The sequence below is a fragment of the Momordica charantia genome (assembly GCF_013281855.1).
Source record: "Momordica charantia cultivar OHB3-1 chromosome 1 unlocalized genomic scaffold, Mcharantia_2.0 BLBB01000001.1, whole genome shotgun sequence".
NCBI classification, from domain to species: domain Eukaryota; kingdom Viridiplantae; phylum Streptophyta; class Magnoliopsida; order Cucurbitales; family Cucurbitaceae; genus Momordica; species Momordica charantia.
Window position 1 is genome coordinate 21156790 of NW_028275157.1, and position 17431 is coordinate 21174220.

At 34.4% G+C, this 17431-nt stretch overlaps 3 protein-coding genes across 5 annotated transcripts; all 3 read right to left on the reverse strand.

Annotated features, from left to right (window-relative positions):
• Positions 1-1073: 1073 nt before the first annotated feature.
• LOC111005925 (DNA-directed RNA polymerases IV and V subunit 4) lies at positions 1074-5513 on the reverse strand. The gene is made up of 10 exons (XM_022277623.2): positions 5355-5513; positions 5033-5158; positions 4337-4408; positions 4131-4181; positions 3910-3990; positions 3258-3375; positions 3077-3154; positions 2909-2942; positions 2746-2814; positions 1074-1527 (listed from the first exon to the last, which is right to left on the reverse strand). The coding sequence occupies exons 2-10, from the start codon at positions 5106-5108 to the stop codon at positions 1456-1458; spliced, it is 651 nt and encodes a 216-aa protein (XP_022133315.1). The 5' UTR covers positions 5109-5158; positions 5355-5513; the 3' UTR covers positions 1074-1455.
• Positions 5514-6520: 1007 nt separating this feature from the next.
• LOC111005884 (calcineurin B-like protein 3) lies at positions 6521-11308 on the reverse strand. 2 transcript variants are annotated; one of them, XM_022277548.2, is made up of 9 exons: positions 11149-11308; positions 10325-10479; positions 9931-10013; positions 9750-9809; positions 9082-9190; positions 8797-8849; positions 7982-8062; positions 7010-7122; positions 6521-6914 (listed from the first exon to the last, which is right to left on the reverse strand). In XM_022277548.2, the coding sequence occupies exons 2-9, from the start codon at positions 10446-10448 to the stop codon at positions 6857-6859; spliced, it is 681 nt and encodes a 226-aa protein (XP_022133240.1). In that variant the 5' UTR covers positions 10449-10479; positions 11149-11308; the 3' UTR covers positions 6521-6856. The 2 variants fall into 2 exon arrangements, with proteins under 2 accessions (XP_022133240.1, XP_022133241.1); XM_022277549.2 differs by having other exon boundaries at positions 11082-11270.
• A 974-nt stretch (positions 11309-12282) lies between these two features.
• On the reverse strand, positions 12283-17372 carry LOC111005617 (Phototropic-responsive NPH3 family protein). 2 transcript variants are annotated; one of them, XM_022277188.2, is made up of 6 exons: positions 16214-17372; positions 14886-14998; positions 14708-14777; positions 14057-14455; positions 13069-13809; positions 12283-13000 (listed from the first exon to the last, which is right to left on the reverse strand). In XM_022277188.2, exons 2-6 carry the CDS (start codon positions 14942-14944, stop codon positions 12482-12484), a joined length of 1788 nt encoding a protein of 595 aa, XP_022132880.1. In that variant the 5' UTR covers positions 14945-14998; positions 16214-17372; the 3' UTR covers positions 12283-12481. The 2 variants fall into 2 exon arrangements, with proteins under 2 accessions (XP_022132880.1, XP_022132881.1); XM_022277189.2 differs by lacking the exon at positions 16214-17372 and adding an exon at positions 15578-16182.
• Between the last annotated feature and the right edge of the window lie 59 nt (positions 17373-17431).

The window sequence follows — 17431 nt, forward strand, 5'->3', positions numbered from 1 at the left end:
TAATGGGCTGACCATTGTCAAACTTAAAATACTATTTAAAAATTGATACATCTTCACTCTTTTAGTGTGTAGTTGTTGTAAGAACTTAAATGAAAAAAAAAATTATATACATGAATGACCAAATTGAACCAAAATATTTGGGACCAAAATAAAAACTCTAGTCCAACGATTAACGACTAAAACATATACTTAACTTTTATAAAATATAGCATAAGATAATAATTAAATATAGCTTATGTGAATAAATGAGACTAACATATTGAAGATATTAAAATAAAAGTTTCAAGTAAAAAAAAAAAAATTTGCAGCAAGTTTCTTTCTTGAAAAAATTCTAGGTATTACGAAAGTATTATACTCCCTTTATTCATACTATGATGGCAATGTAACAAGTAATAAATGAAAAGAGTATTTTTTTTTTCATTATATCTACAACTCCTACTTGCCTATCATGCAACCCTGCAGGTCAACAATCATATGATTTAAAAAAAGAAAACACTTCTCAAAAATTTCAAAAGTTCTTCATAAAATTGAAAAATATTTTTTTATTTGAAAAAATATATATATTGAATAGGTTACCAAGCCTACCTATTTTTAAGAATAACGTTCTTTGCCAAACAAAATGGTGTCTATTAAGTTTAAAAGAATTATTTTAGTCCTCGTACTTTTCTTGATTCATTTGAATCTTTTATACTTTTAATTTGTTCATTTTAATCCAAACATCCAATTTTTGGTGTATTCCATCCACTAAATTTCTTGAAATGTAGTCATAAATTTATATGGAAAGATCTCGTCTTGTATTAAAATTTTGTAGGGGCTAAAATGAATGACCCACTAATTTTGTGTTAAAACAAATATTTTGTAAGTATAAAAACTAAAAAGATTATTATCGAACTTTCAAACCCCCATAAACCTATATATATATATATTAGTAGATCATGTGGAGGTGGGAAATTGAAGTCACAACCTCTTGGTTGGAGACATATGCAAATATGTCAATAACCATTGAACTATACTCGCTTTGGCAAAATAATATTTAAACCTAGATATTAACTACATAAATAAACAGTCCAGCATGTGTAACATATAGTAGAAATTACTCCCTTAAAACATTTACATCAAATTAATAGTGGTTTTGTAGTTTGGTTTTCACTTCATCAGAGTTGATTCAACTGGGAGAGGCATCTCAGCAACGTACAGTACCCACATTTCTACACTGAATCAACAATTCCAGTAGCAAATACAGATCTTTAAGAACAAAAGATTCCAATCTAGCAGACTGCAACAACCTAAGGGCTAAAATATTTAGATCTCCCTGATTTAATATCTACTGTATGCCATTAAACAAAAACAAAAAAAAAGGTCCTAATTTTCAAAACCCCATAAAACAATCTTCATAAGGGGAGAAAGAAACGGGACCTCAGCTCCAGCAACAGCAAGCAACCCATCTTTGTGACTTCAGGATGATTTAACCTTGGCTAGCTCGCTCAAGACATTGTTGAGAGGTTCAGTTAGCTTGCCTTTTTTGCTCTGCTTTGTATGTAACCATGTTCAAGCAAAACAAATGAGTAAATAATAATCATAGGAACAACATTCTAATGATGCCTGACAAATCCAACTCCATCCATGAATGACCCACTAATAGTGTCTAGGAAGCATCTTTAAAATGTTTTTGATTAATTAGACAAGCTTATCATTTTTTTTTGAAGTGTTTGAGTACATATTAAAAGGGATTTTAAAGTTCTTAAAAGCACTTGAGAGTTGTTTAAAGGTATGTTTGAGAGTGATAGTAAAATTAGTGATTTTTTAAAAAAGAGATTCGAGTATAAATGATTTTTCAAAAATCATCATCCAAGTGGTGCCTTAAAAATCAATTTTAAATTATTTTAAACTTTTCTAAAATCAATTTTTTAATTGGTCAAACATGATCAATGGCAAAAATGATTTTGTCCGTGCCAAAATCACTTCCAAGCACACCCTAAGAGTGTGAGAAGATTACCTCTTAAATCATTATCAAGCACACTACAAACAACTTATTAATATCTAAAGTTAATATGGGCATAATTCATAGCTTGCCTAAATTGACTAGAAAGGTTAAGACACATTTTCAAATCATTTACGATGGCTTTGTACCATTTTTATTTTTGTTCTACAACTTAGTCCACATACCTTTTTAGTTCTTTTACTATCTATTTTTCATCATACGTGTTGTAAGTATTTTTTTTCCCAATATATTGGAGGCATCAAGCTAAATTGCAAATCCCTAAGATTCCGTTTGATAACTATTTTATTTTTGATTTTTTGTTTTTAAAAATTAAGCTTGTAAATCCATGTATTTATTTGTTTTTCTATCTATTTTTTAAAAAACGTTCTTAAAATCTAAGCCAAAATTTAAAAACTAAAAAATGTATTTTTCAAAGACTTTGTGTTTTCGAAGTTTAGCTAGGAATTCAGATGTATTTTTAAGAAAAGTGAAAATATACCAAAGAAATTGTGAGCAAGCAAGCTTAATTAAAAAAAAAAACTAAAAAATACAAATAAAATGGTTATTAAAAGAGGCATTAATTTTCTCCACCTTCCAACCAAGACTTAACTATTACATGTATAAACTAGGATGGATGACTACGTTGTTAAAAAAATACAAGACCAAAACACTACAAGAATTGAAGTATAGAAACTAAAATTGTATTTTAACCATAAAAATCATATGGCATAGGGATGTAAATTACGGAAAAACTTGTACTGTACCTTCAAGGATGGAAGAAGAGCAAAAACCTCATCAATGGTGTCTGGGCAGACATTAGCAATCACACATATCTGCGTGAAAATTAATACTGGGTCAGTAAATCATTCTAAAGAATTCTAGTTGAAAAAAAGAAAAACAGACAAAAAAGAAGATAGAGTTAAATACCTCACTGTCCGTTACACCATGTTGCTTGAGGGTTCTAGTACTTTTAGTTAAGCACTCAACAGAATTAGACCCACGTGAAATAGTATATTAATTGTTCCATCCATAAAAAGAGTCACAAAGAAATTAAAACAATATAATCTAATAACCTATTCACCAAATCAAGGATACTCAAGAACTGGTCTAACTGACTCGGTATTTACATAATGATTGGCTCTTTTAGCATACAGCAGTCCCCTGTCAAATGACCTAATAAAAAAGCAATTCAAGTTTGTAAGCATGTGATATCTTCAACTCCTCAAAAAGCATGTGATATCTTCTTTCAAAAAAATACTTAACAGTGTTCACTCACGTAGGGATTTTTATTGTTGGATCTGCTGATAATAGAACCATCTGATCTTGGATTCCCTGTAAAAGTTGTGCAGCCTCACAGTCCATAAGGCATTGGCATTTAACATTCTTGGGAAGTTCTGCACGCCCATTTAAAGCCAAAACAACATTGAACGGTATAATTTGAATAGCATAGACATACCCTCCACAAATTTCATGGAACGAACAACTAATATACTAGGAGACATACTGAATCTCTTATCCCAGCAGAAATAACCAAACGATGACTTCAGAATAGAAAAGAAAAAATAGTCAGTTGCCCATAGTAACAAGGGAAAAAACATACAAATATGAACAGAAAAAGCATCAAGACTTCAAAAAATTATGAATAATTTAGAAACAATCCTAGAAGACAAATGCAAATGTTGCAGTTGCTTTCGTAGAAAACCGACTTTCAAATTTGAACCCGTAGAGGCCAAGCCAAATAGAAATGTGAATCAATATCATATATTAGAAGATACAGGAAGGCAGCATAATTTTTTTTAAGAAAATGATAATGCAATACTGGTCTTCCGAGTTATGAATAATAGTAAAAATTAATATACCGATGACCATATAAATATAATTATATCATTACAAATAAAAAACAGATTCAAAGTAGAGGCAGTACCCACCTTGCTCAATCTTCAATTCTAGCGGTTGTGGTTCCTTTGCAACAGAAGCCTTCGCACCTTTTCCTCCTTTAGGCAAGTCACCTGCAAGCCACAATTGGGAAGGAAAAAAGGTCCATAAATTGCATTGGCAGCTAAAATGCCAAACGGCAGGTTGATGAAGTTAGACAAGTAGAAAGATAAAGACTGACATAGTAAATATAATGAACCTTAAAAATTAGTACCATTTTTGCCCGTGAATTTCATTGAAAAATTGATCTGTGCATCGCCTGTTCCTGTATGCACAATTATTTCAGATTTAAGTAGTTTTATCAAGTAAGCACATTAATTCTGACAAGTAATTGATCATAGATATAGAACATGAAATCATGTAGCTTGTATAACACAAAAATTATCACTACTAGGGTGATGGGAAAGACTGACTGTTCACCTTGAGCATCGAACTGGACTTTCCTTCCCTTCTTTGGCCTCGACAAAATATCATCCTTTCCTTTTAGAGGAGCTATGCGACAAGTCAGGAAGAAAATGATATACATTGGGCAAACAAAAAAAAAGTGTAGAAGAGAAGAAACTGCAATGCCCAAAAAATAAAATTCCAATCATGCTTAACCACCCTCAGCTACCTCATTTAAATTCCCAGCTCCAGGGACAATGTTACCAATTATAGTTAATTATGCATTCCTGTGACATATGATCAACTCAGCTAACTACAACATGCATCCAGCAGTAGAAATCCAAGGTGTTGAAGGATGACCAACCACATTTTGCAAACAACTAACATAGTTGTGCAGCAGGATCATGTAGGTGGGAAAAAAATTGGATTGACACAAAGTATGTATCAAGTGTATAATGTAACAAAATAAACTAACAAACAGAAGGCAGCCACCATTGGACAATTCCACCAAGGAAAAGCTGGAAGCAAAGCGATCCTGTACAAACAGTGATGATGGTAGTAGCTTTGAAATCCAAGTGATTCTTAAAACAAAATTTTCGTTGAACAAAGAAATAAAAGGAAGATTAAGAAATCCTTTGGTCAATAAATTCGGATCATGGGGAATTCAGTTTAAGATACTTGATATTTGAACCTCCCGTCCCCCTCCCAAGTCTAAGTCGCTAAAATACGAACCATCCTTGGTAGCCGGAGACTTGAGCGAAGTCTTTCCAGGTTTCTTCAGATACCCCTTTTCGCCTTTCTCCGACATTATTGAAAATTGTTACCCCCGTCTCACTTGGACCGAGGTGCAAGCAAAATCTGGTTGAGAAATTCAAGAGCGAGGGATTCATGAGAGTGCTTTCGTTACTTTTAAAATTGGAAAAACAGATACCTTATAAGAAGAGAAGAGAGAGGGGTTATTATCCCAGAATCGGATGAAGAAATACGATAGCGAAAACAAGCAGAGCAGAGAAGTGTATAAGAATGCGATGGCGGAGTGAAAGGAGAAAGAGACCTTCTGCTGCTGCTGGCTGGCTGATCGGGAAATGAGAGAATCCTCCCTTTCTTCTTCCGAGTTCCGAGTCCGACGAGCTTGCTCTTTTTCTCACAGGGACGAGCCTGGTTCTTTCAATTACCAAGGATTCAAGTATCGAGTCCAATGACCAGTTCAGTGTATTGATTTTATTAATTTTCAAAAAAAAAACTCATAAAATATTTGTGTTAAAATATTATGTATTACAGAGCAAAAACTTTTTTCTCTTTTTTTTCCTTTTTTTTTTCCATTTTAAATGTAGTTTGGAATTTGGATTCTCCAACTTGTACGTGTTTTTCCTTTTGAATTTTTAGAAGTTTGGTCTTAGGGTTTCAACCTCATCTACTCTTTTAATTTGATGGTAAAAACATTCGAAATTTTAATTTTAGTTACGGAATCTTCAAAAATATTTGAATATTTATATTTTGTTTAAAATATAAAAGTGATTATTTAATGGTTAAGTTCGGGTTGAAATTTTTAGTATTTTCATTAAAGTCATTTTCCATTTAGGCATCTACCAACCAAACATATCATGATATAAATTCAAATTCTCATCTCCACATATTTTTAACTAAATAAAATAAAAGTAAATTTTATGACTTGATAAGTAACGTATTCAATTAAGTTATTAGCAAAGCTCAATATTTTTTAAAATTAAACATTACATATTCTTTTTTTTTTTCCTTTTAGAACAACATGAGGTGGAAATCAACTATTCTTTTAACTTACCTAAATTTTAACTAATGACAATTATAAAGGTATTACTTACATTAAGAAAAGAATAAAAGATAACAATATTAATAAAAGATAACAATATTTAGCTTTCGCTTAGAAATTAACATAAAATAACTAATCACTTTTTTTTATTAATAATAATACGTTTAGCATTATTCTCAAAAATATATTCAGCACATTAATATTCAATATATAACTCTTTATCGTTATATTTAATAATAAAATAACAGCAATACTATAAGCAATAGATGTATAAAATATCAATGGGTTCAACAAATAATGTCATAATATGTAATGCTATAATATTGCACCGTAATAAATAGTATTAATATTAAGTACTTTCACTTACTAAGCATTTCAATTTCATCTCTAATTTTAATTACCTAATAAAATAACAAAGAAAAGATGATGCGTATTAAAAAATCGAAGAATTACATTTCAATCTTCATGTTGTGCCACAAAATTATATCAATACAACGAAAATATTGGAATCAAAATGTTAAAAATAGGGAAATGCAGAGACTAAAATTGTAAAAACCTAAAAACAATATATACTTCAAATTTTAACTCGACTGAGCTCTGATTCAAGTGAAATGCGAGCAGAATATTCCCCATTTTTCAATCATCATAAGAAAGAAACAACTGCAATCATATCAATAAAATTAAAAACAAAACTTGCAAGTCAAAACAGCCATATTGCCAAGTACCAGCTCTACTGCCCATAAAAAAACTCCACAATGAGAGACCTCTCACGTATCATCAACTTGCGAGTGAAACACGAAACTCGGGAATGTGGTCGTGATATCTCTGTCAACACAACGAAAGTAAAATAACTTGAGCTGACCAATCACAGCAAGCAAAAGAACAAAGGGAAGTCAGAAAATGCAGCTCAGCTCACTCACTTAAGATATTGGAGAGTCATGTTCTTTAGGAGAGATGGATGCCTCAAAACAAGGCTTCGCCACTCTTCCTTGTCAATCTTCCCATCATGTTTTGTGTCAGCTTCTTCGAATGTCTGCATAATTGGGAGACGTCCAGTTATAAATTTCAGAAACAGAAACACATCTGCAGCCACCTAAGCTCTCGCTTAATTATCTATCATAGACACCATAAAGAAAAAATCATGTTGTAGACATATATAAGCATCAATGGAACTAAAATGGTCGAAAAACTCCGAAGGTATGGAATATTCTCATTTCTAATGAAATGCTCTGCAGTATTTTCAAGGGTCCTTGTGCACTTGTAAAAGAGATCCCCCTTCAGGATGAGACCGAGCACATGCTAGGGTATAGCTTCATTTTTTTTTTTTTTTTTGGAATCCGTGTGTCCGGGCCAGCTTGCGCGCACCTCGACTAATCACGGGTCAACCGCCTGACCCTACTACATTTGGTTGACAAGGTAACTCGTAGGATATTAAATCCTAGGTAGGTGGCCACCATGGTTTGAACTCATTCCCTCTAAGTCCTTTACTATTTACAAAGGCCCTCATTGACCACTTGAGCCATCCCATGATGGTTGCTAGGGTATAGCTTCATAAAGTTGCTCTTCTAAATTTTTATGCATTCTGAAAAGTTCGCACACTTTCCATCGCTCAAGATTGGCACTTACATATCAATAACAAATAGAAATAGACTCGTTAAAGTAAAAGTATCAGGAAAGTTAGGTAGACAACTCAGTTAACTATGACTCGCAGGTCTATAATCGTAGTATTGAAAAATGAAATGAGAAAAGGAACTCACGTGACATTCAGCAGATTGAACAATTGAAAGTTTAAAAGCTATATTGAAGGTAATTGCGTTAGCAAATCACTATTCCCTTAAAGTTAACTACAAAAATACTATATGTAACAGAAGTAGTCTGATTAGGAAGAGAACCTTGTCAATGATACTTTCTACAACATCGTCAGACAGATTCATGCCAGATTCAGCAAGCGTAGCCACAACCATCTGCTTCACCTGCACGGTATTTTATTTTATAAAAACTACAATCATCGAGGAAAATATCTTGGGGATAATACAGTATGGCAAGAAATAGTAGTGATAGTATGAACATGGAGAAGATGCAAAAAATTATTTAACCCCCACCTCATCTTTAAAAAACAAAAAACTTTAAATGCCATAATTTTCATGTTTATAAACATCAAGAATCAAAGCAGTTTGACCTTTCAATTTTAACTCCAAGAATAAAAATATCGATTTCCAACACTGTACTGACAAAGAGGCCGTCATGCTACAAGTGTCTCTGCCAAGAAAGTCAACAACCCAACTTCCAAAATTATCAACGTCACTGGAAACCACCCTCAGTAATTTTCAGGATAATAAAAATGTGAGAATTTAGGTGACAATATAGAAATCGGATTCAATGGAGGATTTCAATTCCAAAAATATCTGATCATACAGCAGTAAAGAAGAAAAATATATTGGCTATTTAGCAGGTATACACGAAGAATTAAAAATTGGATTGCTGTCAAAATATTCTGAAACATTATTCTCTAATAGATCTTAGGGAGTAAAACAAGAAGATTCATTTTTGGTAGTTTCTAAGAGGTCGATTAGTATCATCCATGTAAGATGTTCAGAAAAAATCGTCAATTAAAAAGGGTGGTCTGCTATGATAATCAGGCTAATTGTAAGTGGCCATGCAATATTATTGTTCAAATATGAATAGAGACGGTATATGAAGAAGTTACCTCCTGTCTCTCAATGAATCCTTGCTGTTTAAGATCGTATAATTGGAATGAAACTGCAAATTATTATAAAAATGAGACCACACGATAACTAAAAATACCAGACCAGAGTAAGGAAAGCTAACACCAATAAATTATCTCCGACAACCATCAGAGCACCAACTAGTTGTTTTCTTTTTCCAATGGAATGAACAAAAACAAAGGGATGTAATGCAACCATGTATGAAATATAAGAGCGTGGCATTTTCTTGTGGAGAACATGTGAAAATTAATACTAAATAAACTTACACTCGATTTTATCATCAATAGGGGCATTTGGGTGAAATACGGAAAGGGCACGTGCAAATTCTTCAAAATCGAGTATTCCATTGTGCTTTGTGTCAAACAGGTCAAAAACCTGAAAAGTTGCATTACAGAAGTTATGATTAGTAAAAACCAGAAATCTGCCAGCAAGTGAAGTGAATGATTTGTACCAAAACAGCAGCTGTTTGATAGAGAAACTGATGTGCTAAAATAATTCTATACACCATTCCTTCAAGGAGGACAGGCCAATCCCCAAACAAACAATTGGAAAAGAAACTGATTGGAATAGGAAACTTGAAGTTTTGTTTTCAAACCTCAGATATAGTAAGATGCTAACTACCATACTAAAAACACAAAACGACAAAAAAAAAATGCATGCACTCAAGAGGTAGCTAGTCCAAAAAACATTGCTAAATGTAAAAAGTAAAGCAGCGGTCAACCTGCACAAAACTTTGTTCTTAGAAATGTATGATTAGATATTTCAATTTCAATCATTTAAATGCAGGAACTGGACATTGATTAGAAATATTAGGACAATTTAACTTCATTGTTGGCAAAATAAACAAATACAATATGAAGGGCCATCCGGGTCAGTCCAATTGTACTATCTATGGAAATAGAATCAAAGTTTCAGTTGTAAACAATAAGGTTACCCTATCTGCAAATAAGCTCTCTTTTTTGTTTGTTTTGAACAATGCCAGTTGAAATTCTTCCTGCAGCATTACACAGAGGGAAAGTCAAACATGAAAAAGATTACTATCTCATTACATGATTGAAAACACTATATTAAGGAGGAAAGCTAGTTAAAATAATGACTTCTCCACTGGCTGTTACCTTATTGATCAGCCCATCATCAATCACTGCACTACTGATCTTCTTAAACAGCTCATACAATGCCTCAATTTCACTTACACTGACTGCAATAGAAGCAAACAATTTATGACTGCCAAAATTTACTAGCAAATAAAAGAGTGAAGGTCTTGTGAACAAAAATGAATCCAGTCGGTAACAAAGAATCATTCTTTATATCACGCATTAGTTAGACCTCTACGACCCCCCTCCGTAAAAAACAAAAGCAAAACAAAAAGAGCAAAAAATCAAAACAAAGAAGAGTATTAAAATATGGAGAAAAAAAGAATATATATATATAATGGAATCAAATATCCATGCCAATAAATCAGAAGGATGGTACTGTCAGGCATGACGACTGAAAATTCAAGAAACATACATACTGTCTCCCTTGCAAGAGCCTCAGGATCTTCAAGGCCCCTGGTTTGCCTAGATGAATCTGCATCACAACAGTTTGCTACGGTAGCACAAAAATGCTTTATCCCCTCTAGGCATTGAACCATGTTCTTTCACAGATGTCAAAACACTCCATACCTGCGCCAATAATTAGTAAAAATATGTTTAAACAAAATTTTTAAAACAAGATCACGGGCTAATGAACATGACAATCAATCCCTGGTACCTCTCAAGCCTGGACCGCATAAACCCAAGAAGCAAAATTTCATGAAACAAACAGGATTTATCCTTGGAAAATATAAAAATCGAATATAAGATTTTTCAAGCCTCAGATTGCTATAGAAATTTATCCTCCCTTGCCAAATCAACATCAAAGCAATGCCCAGTACTCTCTAGATTCTTTTTTTTTTTCCTTTCTGTAGAAAAACTATAATCAATTGACTACAGAGAAGAGAACTCCCCCTTATGCAGTGAATCTAGTTTGACAATAATCATACACGGAAACAAACAAAACGAGGAGAATTATAATTCAATCGAAATATTTTCTAAATGAAATGCCAATCACGACAGCAAACAATTCCGACGTTAGGTATAATCTCAGATTCCAGACTGCCAATCAAAAAATAACAAAATGGATCGAGCAATAACATGGGTGTCGTACAAAATTAGGGATTCTAAGCAAATCTGATAAGTAAAACAAAGATTACAGTAATTACGCCATAAAAGAAAGGAGAAAGCACCATCAAAGAGGCTGATAAGGAAGATGAATAGAGAGAAGGAGAGAGAGTGGAGATCTTCTTCTTTAACCTTTAAAAAATCCGGAGAGAGAAACCGTTGCAGGTTGAAGGCGAATTTGAGCCGAGATTCTGAAACATGGCTAACTAATCTTCCTTTTCCTCAAAAAATACATTAAAAAAAAATGTAATGAAGAACGGCGTGCATTAATACGGAGGAAATTCTTGTTTTTGCACTGCATACCCCTAAAATTTTTATCTCAGATTTCTAAGACGGTTTTTTTTTTTTAATTTAGTTCGTGAAAAACTAAATAAAAATTTTAAATTGTTTAAGTGTATTTTAAAGCATTTTAAATAATAAAAAATAGAGTAACGTACTTTTTTTTTCTTTTTTTCTTTTTCTTTTTTTGTATTAGCGTAGAGTTAAATTTGTGATATGTTCAATTAACACAAATAAAATTAGAAAAAGTAATTTTAAGTATAAATGATGTAATTGAAATGCTTTTGACGTAAATAATAATACTTTTCTTTTTAAGAACTATTAGTATTTATTTTCTTACAGAAAAATAATAGTCATGTTTATCTAATTATTAAAACAAAATACTCATTATAGTGTAAAATAGTAAAATACAAATTTGTTTTCATCCATTTGTTTTATATTCTAAACTTATAAATATCCATTGCATTAACCAATCGCACGTGAAGAATAATGTTCACCATACAATAAATTTACTCTCTCTTTTCTTCTCGATTTAAAATATTTTTTTGATTTTGACTCGTGAAAATAATTAATGACTTCAACATATAATACATTGAAGGTAAAATTTTGGTTTAAATTACTCTACAAAAAAAAAACCTTATTTTAACCTGTATACTATTTAAATATCTATTTTTTCAAACGTTGATTTTAGTCTAACTAATTAAAAGAAAGAAATAGAATAAAATGAAAATGAATTGATCAAAATAATCGAGTACAAAACATTTCAAAAGTACAGCAACAAAAAATTAAAAATACAAAGACAAAAAATAGACGTTATGAGACCAAAATAAACATTTCTTTACTTAAAAAGTTGACATCTATTTTCCAATCTTTTTGATTGGTTAGAACTCACCTTTTCAATAGTCATATTCAAGTTTAGTTTATGTATCACACAAGCAATGGGAATATTGTTACAATTTAGTAGATAGAGATTTTGTAATCGCACAATTGACAAAGAGTAACCTGTATTACGGCTATTCAAACATATTTTTGAGCATGGTGATAAAATTTCATGACAATGTAACTTGCATTAGATTTAGATCTATTACAGTACAGGACAACGAAACGACAATAAAAAAATAAATAAACGAAGGCGAAAAATGGTCTGATTTGGTATTTTTTTTCTTTTTCTTTTCTGTATCTGCCTTCATCCTTTTACCTGTCTCTGTTCACCACCATGTTCTGATCTGCTTCCTTTTGGTACCATTTTCTTAGAATCTGACTTTATCATGGACTTGCTTTCCCTGGTCCTACTACTACTCCTCACTGACTTCACATCAAGTTCTGATTTATCATCTTTTATTTCCTTCTCATGTGGCAGCTTCACATCTGCTCTTCTTGTTCTATGTCCGTCCTTCTCACTGCTTTCGGAGAAAGCTTTTCGATCTCTTACTTCTTTATCGATGCTGTTGTCCACATCCGCTGCTTTTGGCTTACCATGATTGTCGCTGGTGAATGTTGTCTGTTTTTCGACAGAAATCAGATGTTTTGCAATGGGTGTGAAACTTGTTCCCTTCTCTTGATCAAAGAAGAGGACCTGCACGACAGTTCTTAACGGTAACCGTTCATTCTTCACAGCATGGGCACGGACTTCTGGTGATAACTTCTGGCAGTCTAGAATTCGACATAGGCGCTTTTTGTCTGCCTTACTCAGATCAGGGTGTTCCTGCTTGTCATTAGAACATGTTACATCAATGAAATAAGAGATTTGACAAATTTTAAGTGATATCTTACCTTGAGATACATGTTTATTGCCTTGTAAAGATCGTCGTGGTTCGGGTGAGCAATATCTGGCAAAGCTTCAGCAAGTTGGATCACTTTAGATACAGGCATATTGATATCCATCACGACCACCCGAAGATATGAATCGACAAGCTTCCCCACCTTTCTAATATATCTCAAGAAATGACTGTTTTCTGCAGCCCCAGAATACTGCCTCCGCCACAGCGCCCGAAGACATTCCAACACCGCTACAACCGAGTCAACATCATACAAGTGTGAGTTGGAGGTTGACTGTGAAGGAAAGAGCAAGTCACTCACTCTTGCCTCCTCAAACTGCAGACTTGATCTCCGAATTATTTCAGTTTTCGTCATTGACGACACGGCTAGATAGTTTGCTATGTTAAGGAGCCTAAGCAAGAAGCCAACCGAAACCGATCCCCGATCTGAAGGAATCATACCGACTATTTTTTCAAGAATTTGTCGACTCTTCTCCAAATCTTCTTTGCTCTGAGTAATTTTAGTCTCTGAAGGCTTGACTTTTCCAGTGTCGGGTAGCCAACGACAGGCATAGACATGCAGGGCTTCTCCAATAAGTTGTGGTGGTAGAATGTATGTAGATCTAACCGCCAAAATTATACAGCGAAACAATTCGATGTCAAGATCTGACAAATCCTCGGTCCACCAATCTTTCGGGACACTTGGGTTGTTTTTTCTAGTGTAACCTGGTCTTGTATAAGTGTAGGACCATGATACCTGCAAGGAATCATCTTAAGTCAGTAGCTAAGTTCCAAGAAAAATGGATCCTAGACCCAAGTTCTGATAAGCCTATTCCTCTCTCAAGAGTCTGAATTTTAATTCTTCAGCTTCTAACAGAATTAATAGTAAAACACGTGAAGAATGTATTAAGAATAAACTAATAGCTGAATTAATTTTAATTCAATAACTTCAACTTTTGAGATTACTGGTAATCTAATATCGAGTAAAAAAAATATCGGTTAACCTTTGAATGTGGCGTTAGGATTTTCTCAACAACTGAATCGATGCACTTTCTGACAATTCCAAGATTCTCCGACCACTCAGGCAACTTCACTGTGCTCTGTAGGGTAACAATGGTATCCTTCCAACCAACAAGAATGCACGAGTGGAGGAAAGACTCGAGCTTCGGAACAAGATTTCCCTTCTCCACTGCTTCGGTCATGCGGAGAAACTTAGCAGCACAGAGTGCAGGTACGAGGTTATGGGCACTGATATTAATGGTCATACCATAACAGAACTTGGCACACAGTTCAAAAGCTTCTGCACCACCGGGAACGTCATGAAGCTCAATAGTAGCAGTGTTAGAACCACCCAAATCAGGACAGAGATGTTGCAAGAGGCCACATTTTGGCAGAAGCTGAAACTGCAACCAAAACAGCAGATAAAGAATCCTGGTAAAGAGGAAATTATTTCTTTATTATTTCCAATCTCTGCAGTCCATGTTCATCTTCTCCTAGTTTAATCATGTTTTATGTCCAGAAACTTCTAAGTTCGAAATTAAAGGTCACGTCGAGAAAAAGAAAAGGTATATATAATAAGTGAAATGCATCAGTATAAGAGCTTGGATGTGTCATCCTAGATTATGAAACATAACAGATCAGTGTCAAGGCTCTACCTTGTGGAGGAGGTAGCTGGTATTGTCGATGCATATAACAATATTGCCAGGGACATCGGAAAGAACTGTCCTGCGGTGTCGTCATACGCGTTTAGTCAAGCAGATTTCGGGTTTTTTTTGTGTGGGGGGGGGAGGGAATGGGGGGAGGGAATGGGGGGAGATGATTCTGAAATGATACCTGGTAGCTGCTTCTGTGTAGAAGGAATCAGGCCTCGTTCCCAATTTCATAAACTTCATTTCTAAAAATGCTTTTTCTTTTTCATCGGTCTTCAGTTCCCAACTGTGGAGCCCCTTTAATATACACAAAGCTACATTCAATACTCAACTACATTGGCTGAATGAGGTATAATTAAATGAACAGCCTGCAACAGCTTGCTGTTGCAGTTGTCTTTGCTCTACAGTACAACATGTGAATAATTGAATAGAACGATTTGTATATTCTCTGAACTGTTCTAAACCAACCAGATTCATTGAAATGTACTGCAAAATAAACGCCAGAGTGAAAAATAGTGGTTGTGTGCAGCGCATATCACCTCTTTCTACAGAAATGTTCACGAACGAGTAAAAAAAACGTGGATTTAAGAAATCCATCTATGAAATGCAGAAACTAAGACGAATTAAAATCAAAACTTGGAAGAATCACGAATGGGCAAAAATGAGGGAGGACAATGACTTTTTTTATGCAGGAGCATTGCATTAAGCCAAACAACAAGCATCAAACAGCTCAAACGCAATATGGAAAAAACAAGTCCATAACTTACAAAAAGAAGAGAAGACAAGAGAGGAAAAAGGAGGAGGACTGAATTGAAGTTGCAAAGAAGAGAATGTGGACTTTAAAGTTTTAACCAGAGAAAAAGAGAACGGTAATACCAAAAAAGTGAAAACTACTGTTGCTCCGGGTGGAAAAGAATCCAGTATCTTTGTTATAACCTATGAGACAAGAGAAAATGCCTTCCCACAATTGATAATTCGCAATCTGACGCAAAAATCAATCATGGATTGTGTTTTCACAGACAAATGGTGTTAAACAGAGGGTTATAGCGAGCTATCTCGTTACTTTTCCAGAAGAAAAAGGTCTCTGAGGTTCTTCTCTCAAATGGAAATACAGTCCATATATGGAATATGAGCGTGGTAAGTCAATACTTCTCTTTTCTTTTCTTTCCAAGGTTGATTTCGTAGATTCTCGACAAGGTTTTTTGATTTGTTCTTTTTGTCCATATTCTATTGGAAGCACTCTGAAAACGTCCATACTAAGCATAGTGAGGTTAAGAATATTCTTCTGTGTAAAACAGAAGATAAACGGATGCAACCTCATCCTAATTGAAGATTCATTTCAGATATTGCTTATTAAAGTAAATGGGTTTTTGTTTATATTCACCAGTCAATAACCCATTTACTTTACCTTACTAATTGACAGAATTACCACGACAACCAAGAAACTGAAGTGAATTCATGTGTTCCTGCACAAATTAAATCTAGCAAGAAGAAGGGAGCGAGAACATTTACCAGGGAGAAGCATACAAAATGAAGTTGGCACGATCCGGTTCCAGTGAAAAAAAAGGGGGGGAAAGGGGAAAGGCTGCAGAGACCCCAAACAAAACCCCAAGTGATCAGACGAAGCAACTGAAAAAAGCTTTTCTGATTCAGATTCAACAACACAGCGCCATATTCTATGATAAGAACGCGATGCAGAAGACGAGAAAGCTTTAGTGGGGGTGAAAAGGGTTTGGAAATCTCAAGCTGATTTAATCAGGTTTTATGATGAAAAAATGGGTGTTAAAAAACTACTGGTGATGCACGCCAAGTAAAGGCAAATTGGGCATCGAGTGCATGGGGACAAGGAGAGGAACATGGGTTTGGAATCTCCTGATTAGTCAACCTAGTAATAATCTAAAGCAGAGGTATCATAAACCGCTTGAACATATACAGAAGGGAAATGTAATGAAAAAGTTAAAGCAGGCAGTCTTTTGACAAAATGGTGTTTCTATCTATGATTGAATCCCTAAATAAATCATGCATAATCAAGAACAACAAAATTGATATGCACTGAAATACTTCACATATACAGTCAAATTACAGAAACGGGTGATCAGTACAAATTTCGCCAAAGAAATTTGGTTGAATGAAGTTCACCGAAAGTCAAATTTTAAACAGAGAATCGTAAAATTAAAGCGAGATGGAAAAACAAAAACAAAAACAAAAGCAATTTTCTGAGGTGGGGTTGGGGCCTAGGGTTTAATGCTCTATAGCTGGGGGGGGGGGGATTGGAAAGGGACTTTTTCTGGGACCCTCTGATTCTCGAGATTGAAAGATCGCCAATGGCAGCCTTCATCATGATTCCCCCCACTACCTCCGCTGATTCTTCTTCCATTAATCGTTGGTTGGTTCTTCCTGATCTGCATGTCGGCCACGTGTCGCCGGCTGTATCACTCTGACGTTGGATTGCTCCTCCTTTTGTTGGTGGTTTCGGAGGCCAATCGCAGACAACTCTCTCTCTTTCTTTTCAATTTGTGTCGCCTAATTTTCTCATGCGCGCGCGGAGGCGGAACTGCCGCTTCGCCGCCGCCCTGGCCATTTTCCGGAAGCCGTGAGCGGTGGCGTATGCTTCGTGCAGAACCAAAGCCAACCCCTTTCCATCGTCTTTCTTACAATTCCATCATTGATTTGATTGCTCAAAATCATGGAGCTTGCACCAATTCGAATGTTATTAATGGAGTCTGTGAC

Bases quoted from the DNA above. Each gene is read 5' to 3' on its own strand.
- LOC111005925 (XM_022277623.2), bottom strand. From the start codon at position 5,108: ATGTCGGAGAAAGGCGAAAAGGGGTATCTGAAGAAACCTGGAAAGACT. The intron at 4,182-4,336 runs GTGAACAGTCAG...TTGTGCATACAG, and splicing joins AGTCCAGTTCGATGCTCAAG to GAACAGGCGATGCACAGATC. The intron at 2,943-3,076 runs GTATCCTTGATT...TAAAAGTACTAG, and splicing joins TCAGTTAGACCAGTTCTTGA to AACCCTCAAGCAACATGGTG.
- LOC111005617 (XM_022277188.2), bottom strand. From the start codon at position 14,944: ATGAAGTTTATGAAATTGGGAACGAGGCCTGATTCCTTCTACACAGAA. The intron at 14,778-14,885 runs GTATCATTTCAG...ACGACACCGCAG, and splicing joins TACACAGAAGCAGCTACCAG to GACAGTTCTTTCCGATGTCC. The intron at 13,001-13,068 runs GTAAGATATCAC...AATGACAAGCAG, and splicing joins CAATAAACATGTATCTCAAG to GAACACCCTGATCTGAGTAA.
- LOC111005884 (XM_022277548.2), bottom strand. From the start codon at position 10,448: ATGGTTCAATGCCTAGAGGGGATAAAGCATTTTTGTGCTACCGTAGCA. The intron at 9,810-9,930 runs GTAACAGCCAGT...GTAATGCTGCAG, and splicing joins ATGATGGGCTGATCAATAAG to GAAGAATTTCAACTGGCATT. The intron at 7,123-7,981 runs GTTCTCTTCCTA...CCAATTATGCAG, and splicing joins TAGAAAGTATCATTGACAAG to ACATTCGAAGAAGCTGACAC.